The sequence below is a fragment of the Aquarana catesbeiana genome, linkage group LG10, assembly GCF_042186555.1.
Source record: "Aquarana catesbeiana isolate 2022-GZ linkage group LG10, ASM4218655v1, whole genome shotgun sequence".
NCBI classification, from domain to species: Eukaryota; Metazoa; Chordata; class Amphibia; order Anura; family Ranidae; genus Aquarana; species Aquarana catesbeiana.
Window position 1 is genome coordinate 181,667,405 of NC_133333.1, and position 27,959 is coordinate 181,695,363.

The window sequence follows — 27,959 nt, forward strand, 5'->3', positions numbered from 1 at the left end:
ACTCCTGGAGTTATGGAGAGCTGACTCTGCTATTCTTAGTGAAGTACAGAGTATGTGTATGCAGGTATTTTACTGATACTTGTGTAATGAGAGGAATGTGCCAGTCTGGATACAATGCTAAGTCCTGTGACAGGAAGGTGAGATGATGCAGTGTGGGTGAAGGGGCGGGGCATGTCCAGGGTCACTGAGGTAAAGAGATGGAGGAACCCAGAGAGCAGGTATGACAATGGTGGCCTGTGCAATGTTTTATCATTATGACACCCTGTCAGTGTTGGATTGGCTATTATGTCCACCAAAGCAGCCTTTGGTGACCCCCCCAGTGTAAAAACTCCACTCACAACCCGTGACATAAACATACAAGAAGTACATTCAACAATTCGTTCTACAAAAATACACGAACACAGCTGCTGTACTATATTATATATCCATGAGGTAAAATATGTATAATCTACAAGGTATTTATAGTGCATTTGAAACTAAACTAAAACATTTTTTCTAGGATTGAGCCCACATTCACATTGGGCCGATTTGGCATGCAATTAGAGATGTCAAATCACATGCCAAATCGGCGGCTATTTTTCGGTAATGGCACCGTCTGAATCCGTGCGACGCCGCACCGATTTCCAAAAGTAGTTTCTGCACTATTTTTTGGGACTTCGGGGGCGATTTCAATAGACATCTGTGCATGAACCCACACAGATGTCTGTCAAATCGCCCCCCCCAAAGTCAGACTGAAATGCCTGTTTGAAATCAGTTTAGTGAACTCGCACGATTTCAAACCCGCCCTCAATGTGACCGAGGGTTTAGAGTGGCAAGGGGTTAGAAAACCTGTCAGGATTTTATTACCATCAGCTGAGTTTCATCCACTCTATTCTGGTGACAACTATGAGGGTATTTCCCTTATTTGGGAGGGATTTCCTCTTTACATGACAGGAATTGAAGGTACAGTTGTGCCTTGGATTACAAGCATAATCCGTTCCAGAAGAATGCTTGTAATGCAAAGCACTCATATATCAAAGCGAGTTTCCCCATAGGAGTCAATGGAAACTCAGATAATTCATTCCACAGTGACTGCTATTGTATGCAGTACCGCATGTGGCCAGATGTGGGGGGTGGGGGCGCCGTAAACACTCAGAGCCGCTGGGATGCACTCGAAAGGGGCTCGGAGACATTCGGAAACGGAGTGTCTACGAGTGCATCCGAGCAGCTTCGAGTGACACCCGCACCTCTGGCCTAATGCGGTACTGCACACCCTATTGAATCCTGCTCATCTTGCGAGACAACGCGAGTTAGGATTTTTTAAAAATAATAGCTCGTATTGCGAAACGCTCGTAAACCGGCTTACTCGCAATCCGAGGTATTACTATATATATACTCTATGAGAAATTAAAAAAAAATGTTTTTGGCCTCTTGCACATGGGAAAAAATACCTTTTTTTTGCCTTTAGACACGTATATTGCAACGCTGGCAAATAGAAAAGGATAAAGTGGTTCCAAAACCTTTGTTTAAAGAAAAAAAATAAAAAATAAAACAACAAACACCTGCTCTGTGCAATGCTTTTGCACAGAGCAGCCTTGATTCTCTTCTTCTGGGGTCCCCGCCGGCGCTCCAGCCCCTCCCCTTCATGCACCCACGAAGAGCCAATTTCCATGGGGGCACCCTTGTGTGCTTGCTCCCGAGTCCCGCTGCTGTGTTCATTGACACAGACAGCAAGACTTGGCTCCACTCCGCGTCATAGCATTTGATTGTTTATCAAGCTGCCCAATGAGTAGGGAGACAGCGGCAGGAGCCACTGCTGTTGTGCACATCGCTGGATCAGATTGGGCTCAGGTAAGATAAATGGTGGGTCTGGGGGGAGCTGCAGCACAGAAGGTTTTTCACCTTAATGCATTCAGAAAACTTTAAGGCTTTAGAACCACTTCAAGGAGAAGTGTGTATACGCAAGGTCTTTACAGAACATTTTAGTCAGGATCTTTCTGCCAACAAGATCCAACATATAAACATCAGTAAATTATCATGTCCATGTGCAAGAGGCCCAAAACACTCCATACTCCATCCAGAATGTAAAAATCGTTTTAGCTTTAAAAGAGAAATATGGCCAAACCTCCTTTGGCCATATTTCTTATGTGAGTGTAGCCCCCCCCCCAAACCCCCAGAGGCCTGGTGGTGACCCCCAGAGACAAGGAGGGCTGACATTCCTCCTCAGGGTGCAAGTTACTAGGCATAGTGGGTGGTGTACAAGGTAGAAAGATGGGCGCCTGTCACTTTTATGCTTGAACAAATAGAAGTTTATTTCTCACAACAGGAAAAATGTGGGAGAGAGGGGATGGGGCACAGGACACCCTTAGTCAAATACAACAGCAGACTGGCAGATCGGCAGAATCCTTAGACAAAAATGTAGTAAGAGGTAGACAGCAGTACATAAAAAGAGCCTTTAGGCCAGATTCACGCTGGTACAACACGACAGTGGTACCACTGTGGATCCGACTTTGCCCTGCGACTTGAAGTCCGACATCTGTCTGACTTCAATGAACAGGAAATCGACTTTGATCCCTGACATTACCAGGCACTGTGTCTGGTATGAATCCTTAGGGAGAGCTCCACGGCAAATTTAAAAAATAAACGGCATGGGATTCCCCCTACAAGCACATACCAGGCCCTTCGGTCTGGTATGGATTTTAAGGGGAACCCCCATGTCCAAAAAAAAACGATGTGGGGTCCCCCCTCTACAAAATCCATACCAGACCCTTATCCGAGCACGCAGCCCAGCATGCCATGAAAGGGGATGGGGACGAGCGAGAGCCCCACCCTCCTGAACCATACCAGACCGCATGCCCTCAACATGGGGGGGTGGGTGTTTTGGTTAATGTTGATGAGGACAAGGGCCTCTTCCCAACAACCCTGGCCATTGTTTGTTGGGGAGAGGCTTGTCCTCATCAACATGAGGACAAGGTGCTTTGGGGTATGGGGCGCAGGGCCCCCCCAGCCCCAAAGCACCCACCCCCCCCCAAGTTGAGGGCATGCGGCCTGGTATGGTTCAGGAGGGGGCTCTCGCTCGTCCCCATCCAGTTTCCTGGCATGCCGGGCTGCGTGCTCGGATAAGGGTCTGGTATAGTTTTTGGGGGGACCCCACTGTGTTTTTTTTTTCAGCGTGGGGGTTCCCCTTAAAATCCATACCAGACCGAAGGGCCTGGTATGCACTTGGAGGGGGAATCCCATGCCGTTTCTTTTTTAAATTTGCTGTGGAGTTCCCCAGATCCTGGCCCCCCACCCTATGTGAATGAGTATGGGGTACCCCTACCCGTTCTCCTGAGAAAAGGAAAGTGTCAAAAGTAAACACAGTACACAGATTTTTAAAGTATTTAATGAAGGCAGCTACGGCGTCTCTTCCGACTTCTTCTCACCTCTCCAGCTCTTCTGGCGACGTATTCTTCCTCTGCCGGTTCTCGTCCCTCTCCGGTTCTTCTCCTCTCTGCGCTGTCTCCTCCCTCCGCTGTCTAATGCTCTTTTGCCGGGTCTTCTCCCTCTGTTCTTCTTCCGATGTTGACTCAACGCAGTCTTCCGGTGTAATGCTGGGTTCGCAGTGTGTGCAATGACTTATATTGGCATGGGGCAGGGCCACCCGCTGATGTCATCCGGAGGCCCCGCCTGACTGTGACGTCATTGGGGCATGACGGCGTGGGGGTTCCCCTTAAAATCCATACCAGACCAAAGGGCCTGGTATGCTCCTGGAGGGGGAACCCATGCCATTTTTTTTTTTTAAATTTGGGGTTCCCCTTCAAGATCATCAGAGCACAAGTCGCCTGCCAAATTCGGATCAGTTAGGACTGCGATCCGACTTTGATCCAACTTCAGTGATAGTCAATGGGCTGAAGTAGGATCAAAGTCGGACCAAAGTAGTGCAGGGAGCATTTTCATAGTCGGACCGACTTGTGTCGGACCAGTTAAGACAGTTCTCATAGGGAAACATTGATTTTCATAAGGACCATCATATGAAGAAAAAGAGGTATTTTTAATCTTAGTGAATGGGAAATACATATCAGGTATTTAATGGCAAATACAGTTGTATACAAGAAAAAATGACACATGTACATGTATACATATAAATATACATACATGCATACATGTACATAAGAGGAGTAGATTGTGTAGTGTTGTATTGGAATGGGTGAAACATTAGAAGGTAAGTCCACAATGAGAATTAACTGGAGGTGATTTTTTTTTTATAGGTCTCTGATAGAGTGAAGGTGTACCAGGATTTCCACCTATGGCGAAACTGAGTGTTTTCCCTTTTTATAGCAATAGTTTCTTGCATTTCATAGATTGATTCAACTTTTGTTAGCCAGTCTTTGATTGTTGGGGTATTTTTGGATTTCCAGTTGACTGGAATTAATGCTTTGGCAGCATTAAGCAAGTGTCTTGTTAGAGAATTTTTGTATTTTTGGTAAGAAAGGTCATTAAGGCTCCATTCACACTAGCGCGTTTTTTGATGCATTTTGCATTTTGCAGAAATGCATGGGAATTTTTTAACATGGGTTCCTATGGAACATGTTCACATCAATGCGTTCTTATACCTCTGCGTTTTTGGAAAGGGTCAGGGATTTTTTTTCATGCAAAATGCAGCATTTTGCATGTAATAGAATTCAATGGACCAGCATCAAAAACGCAAGTGCGGCGTTTTTGACGCGTTTTGAGTTTTTGGCGTTTTAGTTTTTTTTTTTAGACTGTATACAGTCTAAAAAAAAAAAAAAACGCAAAGTGCAGCAAAAACGCTGTAAAAACGCTGCAAAAATGCTGCTCAAAAACATGGCAAGCATCACAAAAAACTCTGCAGAAACGCTCAAAAGCAACATGCATAGATGTGAATCGAGCCTAATATGTAGTAAGCAACAGGCTGCATTTAGTTCTATTTGAGTGCCAACATTGATTTTCACACATCATGCGACATGGGCTCCCAATGTCGGAGCGTTTGTTGTACAAGTGTGAACCCAGCCTGGAACCAGCAATCTGTACTTTGTACATAAGATGTCTCCTATAGCAACAAACTCAACTCACAGCAATATACAAAATTCTCTTGAAGTTTTCCCAGCCACTTCATAGTCCCCGGCTCATGAAGGCTTTAGGGCCACCCAGCAGCAGCTGTTCCTCACAAAAGACCCAAATCACCCGACTTCCTCCAAATACCTTCTCCCAGCATTCTCAGTGGCCAAAGAAACTAACGACTAATGAGTCCTACTGACTGGCTGAAGAAAAGTGTGTATATTCATAACCTGAATTCACTGTAGCCCATCATACCAAGGCCAAAGGTAACAATTACAACTATTGACAAAAGGGAGAAACCACAATTAAACCGGGCTTAGGAGTTAACTACAACCTAGCAAAGCTAAATTGAAGGGTGCTACATGAGTCACATATGTGCAGTTACATTTGCACTCCTCTGACCCAGAATCAGCTGTCAGCAGGCTAAAGTTCACTGTTGCCTGACGTCACAGATCCGCTCCAGTCTCTGGATGTATCACGACAATAATGCATACCTCCCAACTTTCTGAGATGGGAATGAGGGACACCTATTAGCAAAAGCATGTAGGCATAGGACACGCACCCTGCCATGCCCCCTTAAAAGGAGAATTGTAAAAAAAAAAAAATGTTTTTGCACTGGGAAACACTTTTTGATAGATAGTGCATTTTATATGCAACTACATAGATCAGACCAAAATGAGGGCCTTCATTCCAAATGATGGACAGTCCCTCCAAATCCGGGACAGTTGGAAGCTATGAATAATGTTGGGAACCACCCAGATGCCTGTCCGTCAGTTAGCTTAGCCTCTCAGCAAGCTATTGCGAGTCTGAGCCAGCCACTCCCAGTCCCACCCCATGCACAGCCCGACGCACCAGTGAGCGCTGAAGGTGCAGGGCGGAGAGTGGTCACTGACAGTCATTGTTTTCTGCTTAGAGCAGACCCCAGAACTTAGTTATTAGTGGTCATGTGATCGCACAGTTCTTGGGCTTAGAGCCAGCAGGGGACAGTTATAGCATCGGATCGATGCTGCAATCATATAGGTAATTATGTATGTTTGTTTTTTTTCTTTTTCTCCTTTAAATATACTTTAGGGCCAGTCTCACATTTGTTTGGTGTGTTATTGTGCGTTGTATTTAAGCCTACATCTCGGTAAAACTTTTGTAATACTTTGCTGAGTGGTTTAAACTTGCCTAAGGCTATAGTCACATCTATGCAGGAGTGCCAATAAATCACATGCGTTCCCACAACTGCATGCAGCCGCACAAAAAGCATGCTGCTTTTGGGAACACCTCCCCCCCCCCATGCACTGAAAAGTACAGTGCAGTTTCTCGCATAGGGAAACACATGATGCGAAAGCACCACGCGATTTACGCGCGGCTACGTAAGGTTCAGGGACCTTTTTCCTGTAGCAAACACAGGTACAGCAGCCCATTCAAATTAAATACATTACTGCAAAATGTGAATCTAGGCTAATGCTTTTGCCGTTTCTAGGTGAAGGAGACCACTCCAATGCTCCTGATCCACCCAAACCACACATCAGACAGTCCCCTCACACTTTTCTGGATCTTGAGAGCTCCCCATTGCTAAACAGCCAAAAAAAATGTCAAAGGGCTCATTCAGACGAGCGACCGCTGGACAAATAAAGCAGGTGGGTTTACCTCCCCCCCAACTGCCCACCTAAATAAAGCAATGCAGCTGCTCAGGGGTGTACCCTTGCCTCAATGCTTTGCTTCATAACCACAGCAAAAGTTAATTGGCATGTCGCATTCGACAGGCAGTGCTGTCACTGAATGCAAATCCAATCAAGTGAATGGGGGCAGCGCCACAAATGCATGCAGTGCACGTGATTGTGGCATTTTGAGGGTAAAGCAGGAACTGAGGAGGCAACATATCACCTCCTCACCACTGATTGAACATCTGAAGAGCAATCCACCACAGATCACTTTTCAGTAGGGTTTGCACTATAGCTGCACATGTGAATGAGCCCTAAGTTAGGCAAGTAACATTTAGACACCCGCAGAAGCACCCCAACTCCTGTGTACAGAAGAGAAGCCTGGGACCCGAATGTCATGTGGTCATGGATTTAGGTGGGGGGTTTTTATTTTTTATGCTCACAAAAGGTTGCAGGAGGAGTGAGGGGAAGCTTGTATTTTAGTTTTTAAGGCAGCCTATTTATTTTGAATGAGCTGCAAATGGACCCCAATCCCTACACAACTTTTTCGCCAGTGTCTTAAAGGTGATGGTCTCTGAAGTTCAACTCTCTGTATGTAGTTACCTGATCCTCAAGTGATTCCAGCAGGGATCAGGAAAATGGTCAGCCTGATCCATTCCTACGGGTACTATGCTAAGATGGACAGTACCCGGGCCCAGCTATGATGTATATGGATGTTTGCAGGGATTGCCTGTAATGCCGCCATGCGGTGCTGGACACTGCGTATATGGAACCCTATACAGTTTGGTATGGACCAAGGTGTTTCCAGTAGGGTGTTGTAAAGATCCGGGGCAGTGGACCCCCGTGTGTGGGAGACTGAGACCCTGAAGGTCTGGTGTGACAGAGCCAGCCATGATGGATGAAGATTGGATCTGTGACCTTGGGGCAGGATATGGATAAATGACCCTCTCAGACCCCTTTCACACTGGGGCGTTTTTCAGGCGCTTTAGCGTTAAAAAAAAGCGCCTGTAAAGCGCCTGAAAGAAGCCTCATCTGCAATCCCAATGTGAAAGCCCGAGTGCTTTCACACGTGCTTTCACACTGGGGTGCTGCGCTGGCAGGGCGTCAAAAAAGTCCTGCAAGCAGCTTCTTTGCAGCACTTTCGTGTTTTTGCCACCGGGCTGGGTGCGCCGATGGCCCGAGCCCTTTCACACTGCCAGCGCCCGAAAAAACACCCCAGTGTGAAAGGGGGCTTAAGCGGCACTTTACCAGCATTTTTCGGGCGCTTTCTGTATGAAAGGGCTCGGGCTTTCACATTGGGATTGCAGATGAGGCTTCTTTTAGGTGCTTTACAGGCACTTTTTTAATGCTAAAGCGCCTGAAAAACGCCCCAGTGTGAAAGGGGTCTAAGTTGGGATCACGACCAGCTGTTTAGGAAGTCTTCCTGGTTTGACCACTGGGGGCAGTGTTCTGGCACTGAGCTTGCTTCAAGCTATTGTGATCCTTGTTTGCAACTCTGGCACTATTGATAACACCTTTTTTTTAGAAAGAATGCCTTGGTTTCTCCCCGCAGTGGTCAGCAGGTGCACTCGCACGCACGTTGGCATGCATGGATGAGACACACAGGGTGGGCGAGGTTGTGACATGCACCTGCATGTGCAGTAGAAACCAGGAAGTGCAAAAGGGTGGCAATGCCGGCGGACATTTTATATTTGTAAATGAGCCGGGTCTCTATTTGTGAGCAGCCAAGGCTGGCAGCGGAGGGAATCCTTTGGGCTATTACAGTATCTCTCAAAACTGAGTACACCCCTCACATTTTTGTAAGTATTTTATTATCTTTTCATGTGACAACACTGAAGAAATAACACTTTGCTACAATGTAAAGTAGTTAGTGTATAGCTTGTATAACAGTGTAAATTTGCTGTCCCCTCAAAATAACTCAACACACAGCCATTATTGTCTAAACCTCTGGCAATGAAAGTGAGTACACCCCTAAGTGAAAATGTCCAAATTGGGCCCAAAGTGTCAATATTTTGTGTGGCCACCATTATTTTCCAGCACTGCCTTAACCCTCTTGGGCATGGAGTTCACCAGAGCTTCACAGGTTTCCACTGGAGTCCTCTTCCACTCCTGCATGATGACATCACGCAGCTGGTGGATGTTAGAGACCTTGCTCTCCTCCACCTTCCAATTGAGTATGCCCCACAGATGCTCAATCGGGTTTAGGTCTGAAAACATGCTTGGCCAGTCTATCACCTTTACCCTATTCTTCTTTAGCAAGGCAGTGGTCGTCTTGGGTGTGTTTGGGGTTGTTATCATGTTGGAATACTGCCCTGCAGCCCAGTCTCCAAAGGGAGGGGATGATGCTCTGCTTCAGTATGTCACAGTACATGTTGGCATTCATAGTTCCCTCAATGAACTGTAGCTCCCCAGTGCCGGCAGCACTTGTGCAGGCCCAGACCATGACACTCCCACCACTATGCTTGACTGTAGGCAGGACACACTTTTCTTTGTACTCCTCACTTGGTAGCCGTCATACACGCTTGACACCAACGGAACCAAATAAGTTTATCTTATCTTATCTTATTCTGCTTGTCTTCAGCAAACTGTTTGCGGGCTTTCTTGTGCATCATCTTTAGAAGAGGCTTCCTTCTAGGACAACAGTCATGCAGACCCATTTGATGCAGTGTGTGCTGACACGCTGACCCCCCCACCCCTTCAACCTCTGCAGCAATGCTGGCAGCACTCATACCTCTATTTACCAAAGAAAGCCTCTGGATATGACGCTGAGCATGTGCACTCAGCATCTTTGGTTGACCATGGCGAGGCCTGTTCTGAGTGGAACCTGTCCTGTTAACCGCTTGCCGACCAGCGCACGCCGATTTAGCACTGGCAGGCAAAAGAGCGTACAGGAACGTCCCCTTTAAGAAGCGGTGTTGCGAGAGCGTGCGCGCCGCCGGTTGCGCACCCACCGCGGTCTCCGTGACCGCAGGTCTCGCCGACTCGATGTCCGCCAGGTGCCAGCGATCGTGTCACAGAGAGGAAGAACCGGCTTTTGTACACAAAGCATTTCTCAGTTCTGCCTAGTGACAGGACAGTGATCACAGCTCTCTCACTGTTCTGTATGTTGAAGTCCAGCCCCCTCACAGTTAGAATCACTCCCTAGGACACACTTAACCCCTTCACTGCCCCCTAGTGGTTAACCCCTTCACCGTCAGTGTCATTTACTCAGTAATCAATGCATTTTTATTGCATCGATCACTGTGTAAAAAATGTCAGATGTGTCCGCAATAATGTCGCAGTCCCGATAAAAATCGTAGATTGCCGCCATTACTAATTAAAAAAAATTAATAATAAAAATGCTATAAATCTATCCCCTATTTTGTAGACACTATAACTTTTGCGCAAACCAATCAATATATGCTTATTGTGATTTTTTTTTTACCAAAGATATGTAGAAGAATACATATCGGCCTAAACTGAGGAAAAAAATTGTTTTTTTATATATTTTTGGGGGATATTTATTATAGCAAAAAGCAAAAAATAACGCGTTTTTTTTTAAATTGTCGCAATTTTTTTGTTTATAGTGCAAAAAATAAAAACCACAAAGGCGATCAAATACCACCAAAAGAAAGCTCTATTTGTGGGAAAAAAGGACGTCAATTTTGTTTGGGTACAATGTAGCACGACCGCGCAATTGTCAGTTAAAGCGACGCAGTGCCGAATCGCAAAAAGTGCTTTGGTCAGGAAGGGGGTAAATTCTGCTGAAATTCTGCTGAAGTGGTTAAACCACTGTATGATCTTGGTCACTGTGCTGCAGCTCAGTTTTAGGCCCCTTTCACATGAGGCGGACTCCGCTTCCACAGAGTCCGCCGGCTCAGCGGGAGATCTCTCCGTTGATCTCCGCTGAGCCGGCGGATGACAGGTCCCTCTCTGCTCACTGAGCGGGGAGGGGCTTGTCAGGCGCCGCTGCCGCCTATGGAGGGATCGGATGAAAACGGACAGCATGTCCGTTTTCATCAGATCTCACCCGATCCGATCTGCCGGCGACGGACCTGGACGTAGGGCCATCCGTCTGCTTTTAGCGGATCGGACCGGGTCGGATGTCAGCGGACATGTCTCCGCTGACATCCGTCGCTCCATAGGCTAACATGGAGCGCCCGTTCAGGTCCGCCGTCAAAACTGACAGGCGGACCTGAACGGTCCGATCGTGTGAAAGGGGCCTTAGGGTCTTGGCAATCTTCTTATAGCCTAGGCCAGTGGTTCTCAACCCTGTCCTCAAGTACCCCCAACAGGCCATGTTTGCAGGTTTTCCTTTAGGCCCCATGTACACTGCTGCCCACTAAATGGACGTTCAGAGGCAGTTGGACACTGAACTCATTCAATGTTATCCTATGTGTTCATGTACACAGGTTCGTTTACTGTCGTTTTTAGGCAGTTGCATTTACAGGCCTTTTTTTTAAGGCAAAAAGTGTGCAGACGCCAAAGTTTCCGACGTTTCAGACGCCAAACGCTTCTAAATGCCGTTAAACAAGGCTACACGTGGTAACCCGCATTTAGCAGCGCATTTTATAGGCGTTTTTAGTTTTTGCCCATTTCAAAAAAAAAAAATTGTTTAAACGCTTCTAAAAACGCGGCAAAGCGCCACTAAACACCGCATGTAAACACGGCAAAACGGGCGTTTTAAACGTGGGTTACTACCTGTCAAGTTAAATAGTTCAGGAGAGGTTGTAAAAACGCCCCGTGTACATGAAACCTTATCTTGCACAGGTGCTTTAAATCAGAGTCAATGGCTTGGTACTTTGGACACCTATTTTAGCTAAGATAAATTACCAAAACATGGCCTGTTGGGGTACTTGAGGACAGGGTTGATAATCACTGGCCTAGCCCATCTTTATGTACAGCAACAATTTTTTTTTCAGATCCTCAGAGAGTTCTATGCCATGAGGTGCCATGCTGAACTTCCAGTGACCAGTATGAGAGAGTGAGAGCGATAACACCAAATTTAACACACCTGCTCCCCATTCACGCCTGAGACCTTGTAGCACTAGAGAGTCACATGACACCGGGGGAGGGAAAATGGCTAATTGGGTCCAATTTGGACATTTTCACTTAGGGGTGTACTGACTTTTGTTGCCAGCAGTTTAGACATTAATGGCTGTGTGCTGTTATTTTGAGGGGGCAGCAAATTTACACTGTTATACAAACTGTACACTCACTACTTTACATTGTAGCAAAGTGTCATTTCTTCAGTGTTGTCACATGAAAAGATATAATAAAATATATACAAAAAATGTGAGGGGTGTAATCTTGTGAGATACTGTATGTACCAATTACAGTGCCTTGAATAAGTATTCATACTCCTTGACATTTTCCACATTTTGTCATGTAAAGCTTAATCTACAGGGGACATTTTAGAACCTCTCCTGAACTATTTAACTTGAAAGATAGTAAGGGACGTTTAAAAACGCCAGTTTTGCCATGTTTACATGCTGCGTTTAGCCGCGTTTGCATTCAGAATCTTTTTTTTTTTTTTCAAATAGTCAAAAATGTAAAATGCCTGTAAACGAAATGTGGCTAAATGCAAGTTACCACGTTTACAAGCTGTTACAGGCGTTTGGAGTTTCAAATGCCCCTGAACATCCATCCTGAATGCATTTTTTTGCTTTCCAAAATTCTAAACTCAGCTGCCTAGAAACCACTATAAACGACCCTGTGTACATGTACTGATAAGATAACATAGAGGAGAGTTCAGGGGCAGCTAAAAAAAAATGCCCAACTTCTCCTAAACATCCATTTACCAGCAGTAGTGTACATGGAGCCTAAGGGCAACCCTCCTTGCCTTCCCTTATTTGTCCCTCTGTGGTTTTTCGAAAGTTAATTAATGTACATTAGGCCTGCTTTATCCCGAAGACCCTGACAGTGTCACTATCGCCTCTATGGGGAAATATTGTGTTCCTTTCATTTCATTTGTTCGATTAACTGCTCAAGTACTGCACGTATTGTCTTCCCCTCATGGCGCAGTTTTCTCCCAGTTGGGGTGCCTAAAGCCCCATGCACACTATCAGATTTTCTGCTGAGTTTTTCCTTTAGAAAAACACAGTGGTGGCAATTTATGGGTACAGTGGCTGCGCTTGATGGCACAGTGGCTGCGTTTAATGGGCACAGTGGCTGCAATTGATGGGTACAGTGGCTGCGTTTGATGGTACAGTGGCGGTAATTTATGGGCACAGTGGCTGCGTTTAATGGGCACAGTGGCGGCAATTTATGGGTACAGTGGCTGCGTTTGATGGGCACAGTGGCGGCAATTGATGGGTACAGTGGCTGCATTTGATGGTACAGTGGCGGTAATTTATGGGCACAGTGGCTGCGTTTAATGGGCACAGTGGCGGCAATTTATGGGTACAGTGGTTGCGTTTGATGGCACAGTGGCTGCGTTTGATGGCACAGTGGCTGCGTTTAATGGGTACAGTGGCTGCGCTTGATGGCACAGTGGCTGCGTTTAATGGGCACAGTGGCGGCAATTTATGGGCACAGTGGCTACACTTGATGGCACAGTGGCGGTAATTTATTGGCACAGTGGCTGCGTTTAATGGGCACAGTGGCGGCAATTTATGGGTACAGTGGCTGCGTTTGGCACAGTGGTGGCAATTTATGGGTACAGTGGCTGCGTTTGATGGCACAGTGGCGGTAATTTATGGGCACAGTGGCTGCATTTAATGGGCACAGTGGCGGCAATTTATGGGTACAGTGGCTGCGTTTGATGGCACAGTGGCTGCGTTTGATGGCACAGTGGCTGCATTTGATGGCACAGTGGCTGCATTTGATGGCACAGTGGCTGCGTTTGATGGGTACAGTGGCTGCGTTTGATGGCACAGTGGCGGTAATTTATGGGTACAGTGGCTGCGTTTGATGGCACAGTGGCTGCGTTTAATGGGTACAATGGCAGCGTTTGATGGGCACAGTGGCGGCAATTTATGGGCACAGTGGCTGCGTTTGATGGGCACAGTGGCGGCAATTGATGGGTACAGTGGCGGTAATTTATGGGCACAGTGGCTGCGTTTAATGGGCACAGTGGCGGCAATTTATGGGTACAGTGGTTGCATTTGATGGCACAGTGGCTGCTTTTGATGGCACAGTGGCTGCGTTTAATGGGTACAGTGGCTGCGCTTGATGGCACAGTGGCTGCGTTTAATGGGTACAGTGGCGGCAATTTATGGGCACAGTGGCTGCACTTGATGGCACAGTGGCTGCGTTTGATGGCACAGTGGCGGTAATTTATTGGCACAGTGGCTGCGTTTAATGGGCACAGTGGCGGCAATTTATGGGTACAGTGGCTGCGTTTGGCACAGTGGTGGCAATTTATGGGTACAGTGGCTGCGTTTGATGGCACAGTGGCGGTAATTTATGGGAACAGTGGCTGCATTTAATGGGCACAGTGGCGGCAATTTATGGGTACAGTGGCTGCGTTTGATGGCACAGTGGCTGCGTTTGATGGCACAGTGGCTGCGTTTGATGGCACAGTGGCTGCGTTTAATGGGTACAGTGGCTGCGCTTGATGGCACAGTGGCTGCGTTTAATGGGCACAGTGGCGGCAATTTATGGGCACAGTGGCTGCACTTGATGGCACAGTGGCTGCGTTTGATGGCACAGTGGCGGCAATTTATGGGCACAGTGGCTGCGTTTGATGGGCACAGTGGTGGCGGTGGGGGGGAGAGAGAGAGAGAGAGAGGGAGAGAGAGGGAGAGGGGGGAGAGAGGGAGAAAGAGAGAGAGAGAGTTTTTTTTGTACCTGTACCTGTAATTCCTGTGCTGCAGCTGCACTGGCCGTTCACGTCTCCTATTCTCCTCGTGCAGATTAGTGGGCGGTGCTGGCGCTGCACGGGACCAGTCACAAAGGGAAAATCAAGCAGCACAGCGTTCTCCTGCTCCTCCCCTCAGGCACACAGAGGCATATCACTCTTTAGTTCTGTGGCCGGTGCGCCGGATCGGAGGAGGCGGCACACACAGCCACTGTGTAGTGCGGCGGCGGCCGCCGCTGCTCTGTATTTTGCTGACGTGGTCAGCCAGCCAAGCTCAGAGCCAAAAGCGGCCCCAGGGGTACTAGGTGCAGACAGCCTACCGGGAAACTTCCCGGTATCCCGGTAGGCCAGTCCGGCCCTGTATAGCAGTGATGCCCAGCAATGCCACCCTTAGGGGCATCAGTGCCATCAATCAGTGTCATCAGTGCCACTCATCAGTGTCCATCGGTGCCACCTGTCAGTGCCCATCCATGCCCATCAGTGCCCACCTATCAGTGCCCATCCGTGCCACCTATCAGTGCCACCCATAAGTACTTATCAGTGGCACCCATAAGTACCCATCAATGCCACCTACGAATGCCTATCAGTGCCGCCTATGAGTGCCCATCGGTGCCACCTATGAGTGCCCATCAGTGCCGCATACCAGTGCCACCTATCAGTGCCCATCAGTGCCACCTATCAGTGCCCATCAGTGCCGCCTATTAGTGCCCATCATCAGTACCCGTCAGTGCCACCTCATCAGTGCCACCTCATCGGTGCCCATCAGTGCCGCCGTATCAGTGCCCGTCATTGAAGAATAAAAGGTACTTATTTCCAAAATTTTTTAACAGAAACAAAGAAGAACTTGTTTTTTTTCAAAATTTTCGGTCTTTTTTTATTTGTTGCGCAAAAAATAAAAACCGCAGAGGTGATCAAATACCACCAAAAGAAAGCTCTATTTGTGGGAACAAAATGATAAAAAAATTGTATGAGTACAGTGTAGTATGACCGCGCAATTGTCATTCAAATTGCGACAGCGCTGAAAGCTGAAAATTGGTCTGGGCGGGAAGGTGTCTAAGTGCCTGGTATTGAAGTGGTTAAAGCTAACACCTTTTAAGCAGTTGCAGCAACAGCTTTTTCCTTTTGAGATAAATGTTTTTACATCAGTAAATTAAAGCTGACCATTGTAAGCACCTCTGACAGTGGTAAATGGTTTGTTTCAACCCTCAAACTGCTACTTTTGCTTGATAGCACTGTCTGTTAAAGGAATTAGAAAAATAGCTGACTTGCTGGCCTGGTCACCAGGTGAAAATAAAGGAAAAAAGCCTAAAAAAGAAAACAAATGCAACCACCACATTTAAGGACTCTTTCACAAAGGTGGCCACTGATAGAGGGGAAAAAACGGTCAGCTAAGGCTTCATGTACATGGGGCGTTGTTCAACCTATCCTGAAAGATTTAACTTGACAGCTAGAAACCGGCGTCTAAAAATGGCCGTTTAGCAGCATTTACATGCTGTGTTTAGTCACGTTTAGCCGCATTTGCGTATAGAAACGTTTGTAGAAGCGTTTTTGTTAAAATGAAAAACATCTGTAAACGAAACGCTGCTAAACGCAAGTTACCGCGTTAAGCAGTGTTTACAAGCTGTTACAGGCATTTGGCGTTTCAAATGCCTCTGAACATCCATCTGAACCCATTTTTTTGCATTCCAAAAAAAGCTTCTAAACTCAACTGCCTAGAAAGGACCAAAAACAACCCTGTGTACATGTACTGATAAGATAACAGAGTTCAGGGGCAGCTGAAAAAAATGCACTACTGCTCCTAAACATCCATTTACCAGCAGCAGTGTACATGAGGCCTTATTAAGTTTACATTGAGGTGAGTGAGTATGATGTGGGCTTAGAGTGTTAATTACAGGGGTGTGGAATTTGGGAGGAAGGGGGAGGGGGGAAGAGGGGTTCAGCCTCAAATCTCTGTGTTATCCCCAGTCGTTAAATTTGGGGACAGCAATGAGGCGCCCTGATAGAGGAGATTAGTAATGAACGCATGATGTCTGGGAGACTGTAGGCCATGGTAGAAGATGCGGGCACATATGGGGTTTGCTTAGCGAAAATTCCGAGCAGGAGTGGGGGGATGTGGGGGGGGAAAAAAGGGGAGGGGTTCTAGAGACAGATTGGAGGGGGGAAGGGAAATGGGTTAGTGGAGAAAGAGGAAAGCTAAGGAAAGGGGAGGGGCAAGGATGGGGGTGTGTTGGCAGACCTCAGCTTAGGTGAAGAGAGCATGGCATTAGGGCTATGGGTGTAACAGGGTTTCGTCGTAACCCGGGGGTAAGAAATGGGTCACCCAAGGGCTCCCGAGCTTCTCGTATTTATGAACTTTATCTAATAGATTTGCTTCAATTTTAGCATGGTTAATCGCTTGGGTGATTCTATGCTTGGTTGCGAGTATAAATAGGGAGGGGAATTTCCAGGCTTTTGCTATGGTCTGTTTGGCAGCTGTTGTGACATATAGTATTATTACTATACAGGATTTATATAGCGCCAACAGTTTACGCAGCGCTTTACAGCATTAGGCTGTAGTAGGGATATAGTAGTAGCTTAAATTGACGATGGGTCAAGGCCTCGGGTTTGTTGTTCAGGAGGTCAACAGTTGGATCAGGTGCTAGGGATGTAGTAAACATCTTTGATAGGATTGAGAAAATCTCAGACCAAAAGGCTTGTGCTATAGGGCAATCCCACCATATGTGAAGGTGTGTATCATCTATACTGCAGCCTTGGAAGCACTGTGGTGGGTATTGAGGGAGGAATTTGTGTATCCTGGAAAGGACCAAGTACCACCTGGTTGGCACCTTATAGTTAGTTTCCAAGGCGACGATGTTGGGTGTGGAAGATGTAGTCGCCTGCCAAATAGAGGACCACTCTGCGCGGTCAAGTGTAAAGTTAAGATCTCTTTCCCATCTTCTAAAGTAGTCTGGGGGTTTTGTTGTGTCAGGGGCCACTAGGAAGATGTAAAGCTCCGAGATTAATCCTCGCCTATGTGGGTCGGATTTACACACCCGTTCAAAGGGAGTAAAACCTGAGTTTGAGGGATACAAGGGGTTATATGGTGTAAAGAAATGCTTGATTTGTAGAAATCGAGTTCTGAGGAGGAAATGTTGTGTGTCTCATAGAGAGTCTGGAAGGGTTTGAAGGAGGTAGAGGCAAAGAATTGTTGTGCCCTAAGGAGGCCAGCTCCAAACCAGGCTGAAAAGGAGGCCCGAGAGGACCAAGCTGGGTAAAAGGAAAGGTTGCGGAGAAAAGAGAGTAAGGGGTATGGGGAGATTGGAGGCCAAATTGCCATTTAAGTCTATCCCAGATGACAAGGCTATGTCTCGTAATCGGGTTGGTGATGGATCTAGGATGGGTAGGGGCCAGCCAGAGGAGATTGGCCATTGAGAGAGGATCACAGTCTACTGACTTTATGGCTACCCATAATAGGGTTTCTACGGTAGCATGATATTTCGGAAGCTGAGCTGGCTGTGCCGCATAGTAGTATTTCAAAAAGTTAGGTACCCCTAAGCCGCCCCTTATCTTAGAGGTATACAAAGTGGGTTTAGGTATGCGGGGTCTGTTTGTTCCAGATAAAGGAGGAAGTGCAGCGCTGCAGAATTCGCAAGTAATGTGAGGGTACTGTGATGGGGAGAACTCGGAATAGGTAGAGGAATTTCGGGAGGATGGACAGCTTCACAACTGTGATTCGGCCCATCCAGGAGATTGGTAGCAGGGTCCATTTGGTCATTAGGGATGTGATGTGGGAGAGCATGGGGGGTAGTTAGCAGTATATAGGTCTGAGGGATTGGCGGTTAGCTTGATACCTAGAGAGGGGATATGTTTAGTGGCCCAAGTAAAGGGGAGAACCTCACTGAGGTGGGATTGGAGAGGATGCGGCATGGATATGTTAAGAGCTGACGATTTCTGAGGGTTGACTATAAGGCCAGAAATTTGGCTAAAACTAGAGAATGTGTCTAACAAGTTGGGGGCTGAGATCAGGGGGGAGGTCATGAAAACAAGAATATCATCCACGAAAAGGCAGAGCTTATGCTGGTATCCCCCTAGTTCTAGGCCTTGAATGTTGGGATTCGAGCGGATAAGGAGAGCTAGGGGCTCAATAGCCAGGGCGAAGAGCAGTGGTGAGAGTGGGCAGCCCTGCCTTGGGCCCCGCTTTATGGGGAAAGGATCTAAGCAAAAGCCAGCTTATGAGACAAAGGCTTTGGGGTTTGAGTATAACGCTGAAGTCCACTGCATAAAGTGCTTGCCAAACCCCCATCAGTGTAAGATGAAGTTCAAGTAATGTGGCAGGCACAGCACTTTGAAGTGCCTTATGCGCTGTGGCATTAGAAGAATTGTAATCTCTGACCTTTTAGTCCAAACAAGACTATCTTTTACTTTATAATTCCTCTAGCGCCGTTCTATGGAAGCAGTAGGTTTAAAGAGCACACCAAACCTTTATGATATCTTCTTTATTAACTTCAGCTTTTCTTCATATATAACACTGACAATTTAGCAGCAGGCAGTGCATGTACAAACGTGTTGAATAAAGTATAACAAAAATGGCGATTCAACTGTTCAATCTTGTCATTTTACATACAATGATAGATGTATTTCTCTCTTCAGTATCTGTACTCTCACTTTAAAGTTCCTTAGACACTTTGTGATCTCTCTGAGATAGTTTTACTTATTTGATATTGCAATTTGCAGTTTGCACGCTTGTTTAAACTTTTGCTATGCTGTTTGGTGATGTTTGTTTGGTTTCATTTGTTTGATTTGGTGAAACTACAAGTGAACACATAACTAGTTCAGTATACAGTTCTAATCACATTATATAACAATAGTAACATATATAACTACATTAAATACCTATTTTGGCCACTTGCTTCCATAAAACTGAACTCTGGCTGAATCTGCAATCTGTTCAGGTCCACTCTCTCTGATATAATGAGATCTAGCAATGTGCTGGGTAATTTCCAGACAAAATAATAGGTGTAAGGCTGGCTGTGATTGGCCAAAACTCTTGCTCAGTGTGAGATTGGCTGTGACTGGCCAAAACTCCTGAGAGTCACAAAGACTTAACTCTATGCTTTCTGGTTTGCTTCTGTGAACACAATATGCAACTGTTATATGACATCTATATATAAAGTCACAGTAAATAACTCTGCTTTTTATCTCTCACATGTCAGCATATAAACTGTATTAAGGTTATTATTAGGTCTAGATGTATATGCATGTAAGTCACTTTAGCAACCTAGGACAGGTCTTAGTTGGCCTGATACACTCCACCAAAATTGCCTATAATTCTATGTTCTCTATAGTAGAGTTTGAACATGAATTTAGGGAATTTTCCATCAGATTCTCAACTTCCAAGTGTCTTTTATCACTTTCAAGTAGAACAACTAACTGCTGTATAGAGTGGTCCTCTCCACAGAACATACACGTAAAGGTAGTCTGAGGATTTGTCAGTTCTATCTCTCTACTGATCCCAATAGTGACTTTGAACTTGCTCTCATAGGTATCTAGACCTTTAGCTGTTGTGTCGGTTGCAAAGCTAGTTGCTCTTGCACGTCTTATATCTCTCGCAGGCCTTTCTTCTAAGGATTTTAGGGCGTAAGATGCTGTTACTGGATTACATGCTATTCGTACTTCCTTATCAACAAACTCAGAGAACTTTTCCAAAATTGGGAAGTTCTTACTTAGATCTAACTGTTCAGTCACATGGCGATTCCATCTAGAAACCACTTCTTCAGGTAGCTTAGCTAGCATCCTGTGATTTTCTAGATAGTCGTTCAGTACTTCTAGTCCTCGTACATGTGGGATGGCATTGCTGCATGCTTGCAGGAAGTCACCATACTCTTGGAGTTTGAAATGTTCTTTTTAGGCCAGTTATTCAATTTCTCCCTAAAGGCTCTTTGTACCAAGAAAGGATGACTATATCTTGCATTTAACTTTTCCCAAGCTTGCTTGTAGGCTTCTTCGTCTGTTCTATAGAAGTTACCATCAAGAACTTTCTTTGCTTCTCCACCAACATATTTCTGAAGGTAGAATAACTTGTCAACTGGCCTGGAGCAATAATGCTCAATGATCATTTCAAAACTTGCTTTCCACTCTATGAACTTCAGTATGTCTCCTGAAAATACAGTAGGTTCTGGAACAGGAAGTCTTGCTGGGACTGTTCTCTGTCGTCTTGCTGGGACAATAGTCGCAACATTCTCCTGATCATTGCAGTGACATCTAGGAACAGAATTATCCTGTTTTATTTTTTCACTTAGTTCTGAATTGGGTGAGTCTCTCTTTTCGTTTTTCTGAGCAAGGATGGAAGGGCAATGACTTTTTTCTTCATTACATACTGGTAATTTACTTCCATTCTCCTGGGCGTATGAAAGGAAGTAAGAGTCTGCATCTTCACTTAGTACAGATTTGGACTTATGATTACTATTCATGTCCTCTTCGTATACTCTTAGTCTGGCTTCTATAATCTTAACTTCCTTCAGCCTTTCCATTTCTGCTATTTGTATACGCTGTGCCTCGATTGCAGATTCCATCTCGATTTCTGCTTTCTTGACAGCAAGTTGTTCGACAAGTTTCTTTCTTTTTGCTATTAAAGTACTTGAGGACTCCAATATGTTACTGGTACTTCTGCTAGTGGAAGAAGTCCTACTTGTGACTGTGGTTCCTCCTAAAGACCTAGCATAGTCTCTCATAAAAAGCTTGTTCATTCTCTTTCTTGCCTTAACTTCATCATATTTAGCTTGAGATGATAGTTCTCTCATGAGCTTTACTAAATCTTTAGTGACTGCAGTACGTGTGCATGTTCCATACAATATCCTGGGGAGGTGTCATAGATGACCGCAGGTTGACATATGCTGCCATAAGCATTGATTCAGATTCCTCTACCGTCTCTATCATATCACTCAAGTTTCCTTTTATACTTTCTTGCTTTAGTTTTCTACGAACATCTTTAATGTAAGATTTCCACTTATCATACATTCTATTGAACTTTTTTCCTTGTAATGCTGCTTCTTGCTCCAAATTTTCCAGCATCTTTAGGGTCGGTTTTCTGATACGTTCTGAGCGTCTTAGTTCAATTGTTTGGGATATATTTGTTTGGGCCATGGCTAATGCTGCATCAGACTCTTCTACCTCAGACAAGTTCACTTGCTCTTCACCTTCTATCTCATCTATCTTTGTATCCTCTAACAATGGCATAACAATACTAAACTTAGACATTTTTACTTTAAGTGCTATAACAATCAATATGACTATTAAGGAGACTTTCACTTTAAATGCAATAGCAATAGGTGCAGGCAGTAAAAATGACTTTCACTTTAAATACTTTAGAGTCCTTGCACTACAAACTGTTTTTTACTTACAGTCCTTTTTATTCCTGAACACGAAAATGTCTCTTTCTTGTCAAGCCTTTGTGCAATGATCGTAATAAAGGAAAGTTCTGACCTTATTCTGAAGAGCAGGATAGTCTTTCTTGATCTGATGCTCTATTCTGACTTGCGATGCTTTGTGCTGACTTGCGATGCTTTGCGCTGATTTGCGATGCTTTGCGCTGATTTGCGATGATTTGCGCTGCAGGCTTTGGGCCTAGTGGTGGGAAACTAGCTGGCTGCAGTACGTGAACTCTTCGTGCGTAGTGGTGTAGGCACTCTAGCTCTGGTCTCCCACCATGCGTCTCTTTCTCTCTCTAGGGATTGCAGGAGGGTTGGCGTTCTTTCTGTAACTATGCCTTTTCCGTTCTGCCACTTTAAGAGTCGGCTGCAGATTGACTAAAACACACATTCTTTGGCCTCTATGGTAGCTCTGCTGCTCAAATGCACTCTTTTCTGTGCAAGTTGAGGAGCACTATCACTTCGCCCTCAAAGGCAACTAATAGTTCCACTGTGGCAGGCGCAGCACTTTGAAGTGCCTTATGCGCTGTGGCATTAGAAGAATTGTAATCTCTGACCTTTTAGTCCAAACAAGACTATCTTTTACTTTATAATTCCTCTAGCGCCGTTTCTATGGAAGCAGTAGGTTTAAAGAGCACACCAAACCTTTATGATATCTTCTTTATTAACTTCAGCTTTTCTTCATAACACTGACAATTTAGCAGCAGGCAGTGCATGTACAAACATGTTGAATAAAGTATAACAAAAATGGCGATTCAACTGTTCAATCTTGTCATTTTACATACAATGATAGATGTATTTCTCTCTTCAGTATCTGTACTCTCACTTTAAAGTTCCTTAGACACTTTATGATCTCTCTGAGAGGTATATCTGAGGCTTAAGAAATAGTTTTACTTGTTTGATATTGCAATTTGCATGCTTGTTTGCTTGTTTAAACTTTTGCTGTGCTGTTTGGTAATGGTTGTTTGGTTTGGTTTGATTTGGTGCAACTACAAGTGAACACATAACTAGTTCAGTATACAGTTCTAATCACATTAAATAACAATAGTAACAAAAATAACTGTATTAAATACCTATTTTGGCCACTTGCTTCCATAAAACTGAACTCTGGCTGGATCTGCAATCTGTTCAGGTCCACTCTCTCTGATATAATGAGATTTAGCAATGTTCTGGGTAATTTCCAGACAAAATAATAGGTGTAAGGTTGGCTGTGATTGGCCAAAACTCTTGCTCAGTGTGAGATTGGCTGTGAAAGGCCAAATCTCCTGAGAGTCACAAAGACTTAACTCTATGCTTTCTGGTTTGCTTCTGTGAACACAATATGCAACTGTTATATGACATCCATATATAAAGTCACAGTAAATAACTCTGCTTTTTATCTCTCACATGTGAGCATATAAACTGTATTAAGGTTATTAGCAGGTCTAGCTGTATATGCATGTAAGTCACTTTAGCAACCTAGGACAGGTCTTAGCTGGCCAGCTACAAGTAAGGCCATGAAAGTGTGTCAAAGGCCTTACGAATGTCTAGGGAGATGAAGCAAGATGGGATGTGGCGTGTGCAAGCAGCATGAGACAGAAGTGTCGCACATCGAATGTTATCGCCTGCCTGGTGAGAAGGGATGAACCCAACCTGGTCTCTGTGTATTAAGGAGCCGATGTAGGGATTAAGACAGGTGCACAGGATTTTTGCCAGGATTTTAACATCCAGGTTTAGGATCGAAATGGGTCTAAAGTTAGACCAGGCCGACTGATCGTGTGGGGTTTGGTGATCATGGAGATAGCAGCTGTTAGGGATTAATTGCGGAAGGAGTATCCATCCAGGAGGGAGTTATATGCCTCCAGTAGGAGGGGGGAGAGAGTATCAGCAAACTTCTTGTAGTAGGTCGCGAATAGGCTGTCCAGACCTGGGCATTTGTGAAGCTTTAGAGATTTGATCGCTAAGAGTATTTCATCCGTTGTGATTGGCCTATCAAGGTTTTTACAACGCTCAGAGTTGAGAGCAGGCATTTGTAGGGAGGAGAGGACGGAGTCCGCCCGGGACTGGTCAAAGATTTTGGGGTCTCGATAAAGTTTAGTGAGTCGTCTGCGGAACTCTGAATTAGCAGATAATTTAAGCCTGATGGGTTTGGGGGTATGTCCGGCTCTACGGAGTGCTAGGGCCAAGAAGATGTCAGGTTTGTTTGCCTTCATATAGAATGTGTGCCTAGATTTTCGTAGGTTTTTTTTTTGCCTCGTCTGTAAAAAAAAGGTCTAATTCTAGGCCTGCTTTTTCAAGAACGCTTTGATTAGCAGAAGGATTGGAAAGTTGCCGAAGCTTTAAAGAAGGTACTTTCCAGGGGCTTTTGTTGGACGTGTTTCTCCTTACGCAGGTGGGAGGCTTGACTGATACAAACCCCTCTAATGACCGGTTTATGGGCTTCCCATAAAGTTAGTGGAGATATGTCGGTGGATGCGTTATTTGCTATGTAATCTTTGATTGCTATTTCAATTTCCTTTCTATGAGTAGGGTTAGCCAGAGTACAGTCATTAATATACCAGGAGGTGTGGGTTGGCCTAGGGATGAGAGAGGAAAGTGACACAAGAACCGCACTATGGTCTGTCCGGGTGTATGGGACGATAGAAGAGGCCAGGAGTAGCAGGGAGGAGCCGACTGTTAGGAAGATGTGGTCGAGAGAATACTTTAAGTGAATGCGAATAGTGGGTGTATTGGCGCCGTGCGGGATTTTGTTCTCTCCAGGCATCTAAGAGTGAGAATTGGTAAGGGTCGTTGAAAAGGGAGACGGGTGTGTCTTGGTGTGGAAGGGACATGAGGTATATTGACGAATGTGTATAAAACCTGGTTGAAGTCACCACAGATTAGGAGGGTGCCCCTTTTATGTGATTTGACTACATTTAGCAGATGACAAAGAAATGAGATTGGGCGTTTATTGGGTGCATTGTAAGAGACCATGGTAACCTTGCTATTGAGTAGGTGACTGGTCAGGATAAGGTAGCATCCCTCAGGGTCCCTGATCGCCTCCAGGAGAGTAAAAGGGGTAGTACGGTGGAAAGCAATGAGCACCCCCCTCTTTTTAGAGGAAGCTGAAGCTGTAAATGCTTGAGGGTATTGGTGGCCGAAAAATTTGGGTGTGGCTTGGGCTGTAAAGTGCGTCTCCTGTAAACGAACTAAGTGTGCCTTTGCTGAGGCAAATGTTCGAAAGGCCTTGGTGCATTTATTGGGGGTGTTGAGACCCTGGAATTTAAGCATGAGCAAGTTCAGTGGGGCCATGCCCCTAACAGAGGGGGTCTAAAGACCAGGTTAGGTAGTAAGCCTGAGGTCTGACGACACGCCCCTTGGAGGGAGGTATGGGGAGGAGGTGCAGGGGTAGGAGAAGGGTGGGAGTCAAAAAAAGAGGGAGAAACAACAGGTGGGGAAGGGACTGCAGCAGTGGTGAAAGGAGGAGTAGGGGGAGGGAGAGGGAGAGGGAGAGGAGGGTGCTTGACAGGGAGAAAAAAGACCTGTGTGTCACAGGAAAGATGTCCTCCAGTTAGTCAGAAAAAGTGACTAACCAGGACAAAGATGGGTCTGTGAGAAGCCCAAATAGGGTACTCGTGGACTTAGTGTGGGCAGCAGTGCACTTTATCCGAGGAATTCACAGCCCTCATAATGGGATAGGTAAATATGTGAATATGCTGAGCCCTATGAGGGGATGTTGTAGGAGACCCAGGAAATTGTAATGGGTCACCTAGAATATGAAGCTGAAAAAGGGCAACAGCAATGAAGTAGGGTGCCGATTTAGGCATCCTGCCATATTCCGTGAGCAAACATAAAGCTTTCAAGGTCAGGGTAATTCTTAATGCTTAGGCTAGGGATAAATAACGCTCAACCTAGCCCAGGCACTAAGCTTGGTAGGAGGGAAAAGAACCAGTAACCGAGGCAAAAATAAATAAATAAAATAATGATTAACTAGCAGGAACTGTGAAACTAAGTGGTTCAAGGCTTTGACGTGAGGCAACCTGCTCAGAATTGAACATGGTGACTCAGGCAAATGGACATTAAAGCGGGGGTCCACCCACACCGCCAAAAAAAAAAATATTAAAAGCCAGCAGCTACAAATACTGCAGCTGCTGACTTTTAATACATGGCCACTTACCTGTCCCAGGGTCCAGCGATGTCGGCAGGCGACGCCGAGAACCCGCTCGGTTCTCGGCAGCTGCCGCCGCCATCCTAGGTGAGGGAATCAGGAAGTGAAGCGGTGCGGCTTCACTTCCCGGTTCCCTACTGCGCATGCGCGAGTCGCGCTGCGCGTCCCAAGTGGTCCCCGCTCTCTCCTGGGAGCTGTGTGTTTTCCAGGAGACAGCGCGGTGGGGACGGGAAGAGGCGTATACTCCCATGGGAGTCTATGCCGGAAGTGGGTGCAAATACCTGTCTTAGACAGGTATCTGCACCCCCCTCCCCCCTGAAAGGTGCCAAATGTGACACCGGAGAGGGAGGGTTCTGAAAAGAGGAAGTTCCATTTTTGTGTGGAACTCCGCTTTAAGAGCCATAAACATTTAACTGAGTAAGGAAGTAAGTCCCATGGATGCAGGGTATATTTACATTAGGGTGGAAGTCCCATGTGGATGCTCCAAGAGAGCTGATTGAGGAGTGGCATCAGCTTGCAGGTAGACAGTCAGTCCATGGAGTCTTCATGGTCAGGAACAGGCGAGGCAAATCTTCCACATTTGTGGATGCTTGAGGTTGCTTTCGGGCCAGAGGAGGCTTGGGGTTTCTTTGGGAAGTGAGAGGCAAACCTGCGGTGGGATCCCATAGCGATGGGGTCTTGAGGCATCAGGTGAAGGTCTTGGATCGTTGATTGGAGATCTTCAGCTGACTTGCACTGGTAGGATGAATCACTGTATGAAAAGCGAATGGAGAATGTAAAGCCCCACCGGTAGGCAATGCGTTGCTTAGGGAGAAACTGAAGGAGAGGTTTCATGGCTTTCTGTTTCATCAGCATTACCAGAGAAAGGTCATGGAAGATCTGGTAACAGTGGCCCTGGAACTCCAGAGTTTCTCTGTGACGTGATGCTGTCAGCAATTTTTCTTTAGTACGAAATAAATGGAGCTTCACGACTATGTCGCGAGGGGGGCCATTTTCAGGACGCGGTGCCAGAGTGCGATGGATCCTATCTAGTTCAAAGCGCACTATGGGAATCGAGGGTACCAGTTCCTGGAATAATGCTGTAATGGTGAACTGTAAATCTGTGACTGTCTCAGGGATGCCACGTATGCGTAAGTTGGAACGCCTGGTCCGATTTGCAAAGTCTTCCAGACAGGACTGTAGGGAGAGGTTTTCCTCATGCAGGGCCTCTAGTTCCTTGGAATGGTGGTGTGTGAGGTTTTCTAGCTCATCTGTTTTCTGTTCTAGCCCTAGATCTCTGATCTTACGTGTCAGCCATTTTGTAATAGTGTCAGAGGTATGCTGCAGGGCTTTTGTGAGCATCCTTTCAAATTGTGTAATAAGATTGGGTTGTGGGTTGTCAAATTGTAAGGACAGGGGGGTAGACCCGAGTTCAGTATCCCACTCACCCTCATGTGAAGTCTCAGGCCGGGATTGCAGGGAGGTATGTCTCTGAACAGGATGCGGGGGCCGGCGCCATCTTGGAGGATGCCATGAGGAAAATGTCCCAGATGAATTCGGCTTTTGTTTATTTATTTATTTCAGGTACTTATATAGCGCTGTCAATTTACGCATCGCTTTACATATACATTGTACATTCACATCAGTCCCTACCCTCAAGGAGCTTACAATCTAAGGTCCCTAACTCACATTCATACATACTAGGGACAATTTAGACAGGAGCCAATTAACCTACCAGCATGTCTTTGGAGTGTGGGAGGAAACTGGAGTACCCGGAGGAAACCCATGCAGGCACAGGGAGAACATGCAAACCCCAAGCAGGTAGTGTCATGGTTGGGATTCGAACCAGTGACCCTTCTTACTGCTAGGCGAGAGTGCTACCACTACACCACTGTGCCGCCCAATTTTTTATGTTTGGAACCGCTGTATACCATCACGGTCGATTCCGGGTGTTCACGGGTGCTTGCCGCGTTTGT

The 27,959-nt window shown here is 45.9% G+C and overlaps 1 protein-coding gene across 3 annotated transcripts in view; it reads right to left on the reverse strand.

Annotated features, from left to right (window-relative positions):
- LOC141111065 (uncharacterized) overlaps positions 1–23,296 on the reverse strand; it is a 48,447-nt gene extending 25,151 nt beyond the window's left edge. Inside the window, exons 1-3 of one of the 3 annotated variants that reach the window (XR_012236372.1) lie at positions 22,952–23,296; positions 19,345–22,867; positions 18,095–19,260 (exon numbers count right to left, since the gene is read on the reverse strand). Coding sequence is in view for 1 of the 3 variants with exons in the window: in XM_073603036.1 (XP_073459137.1) it covers positions 20,277–21,251 (975 nt within the window). In the remaining 2 variants the exon portion in view is untranslated. Of the gene's footprint in view, positions 1–18,094; positions 22,868–22,951 lie in introns of those variants that run through there. The other 2 variants (XR_012236371.1, XM_073603036.1) reach the window with 2 other exon arrangements.
- Between the last annotated feature and the right edge of the window lie 4,663 nt (positions 23,297–27,959).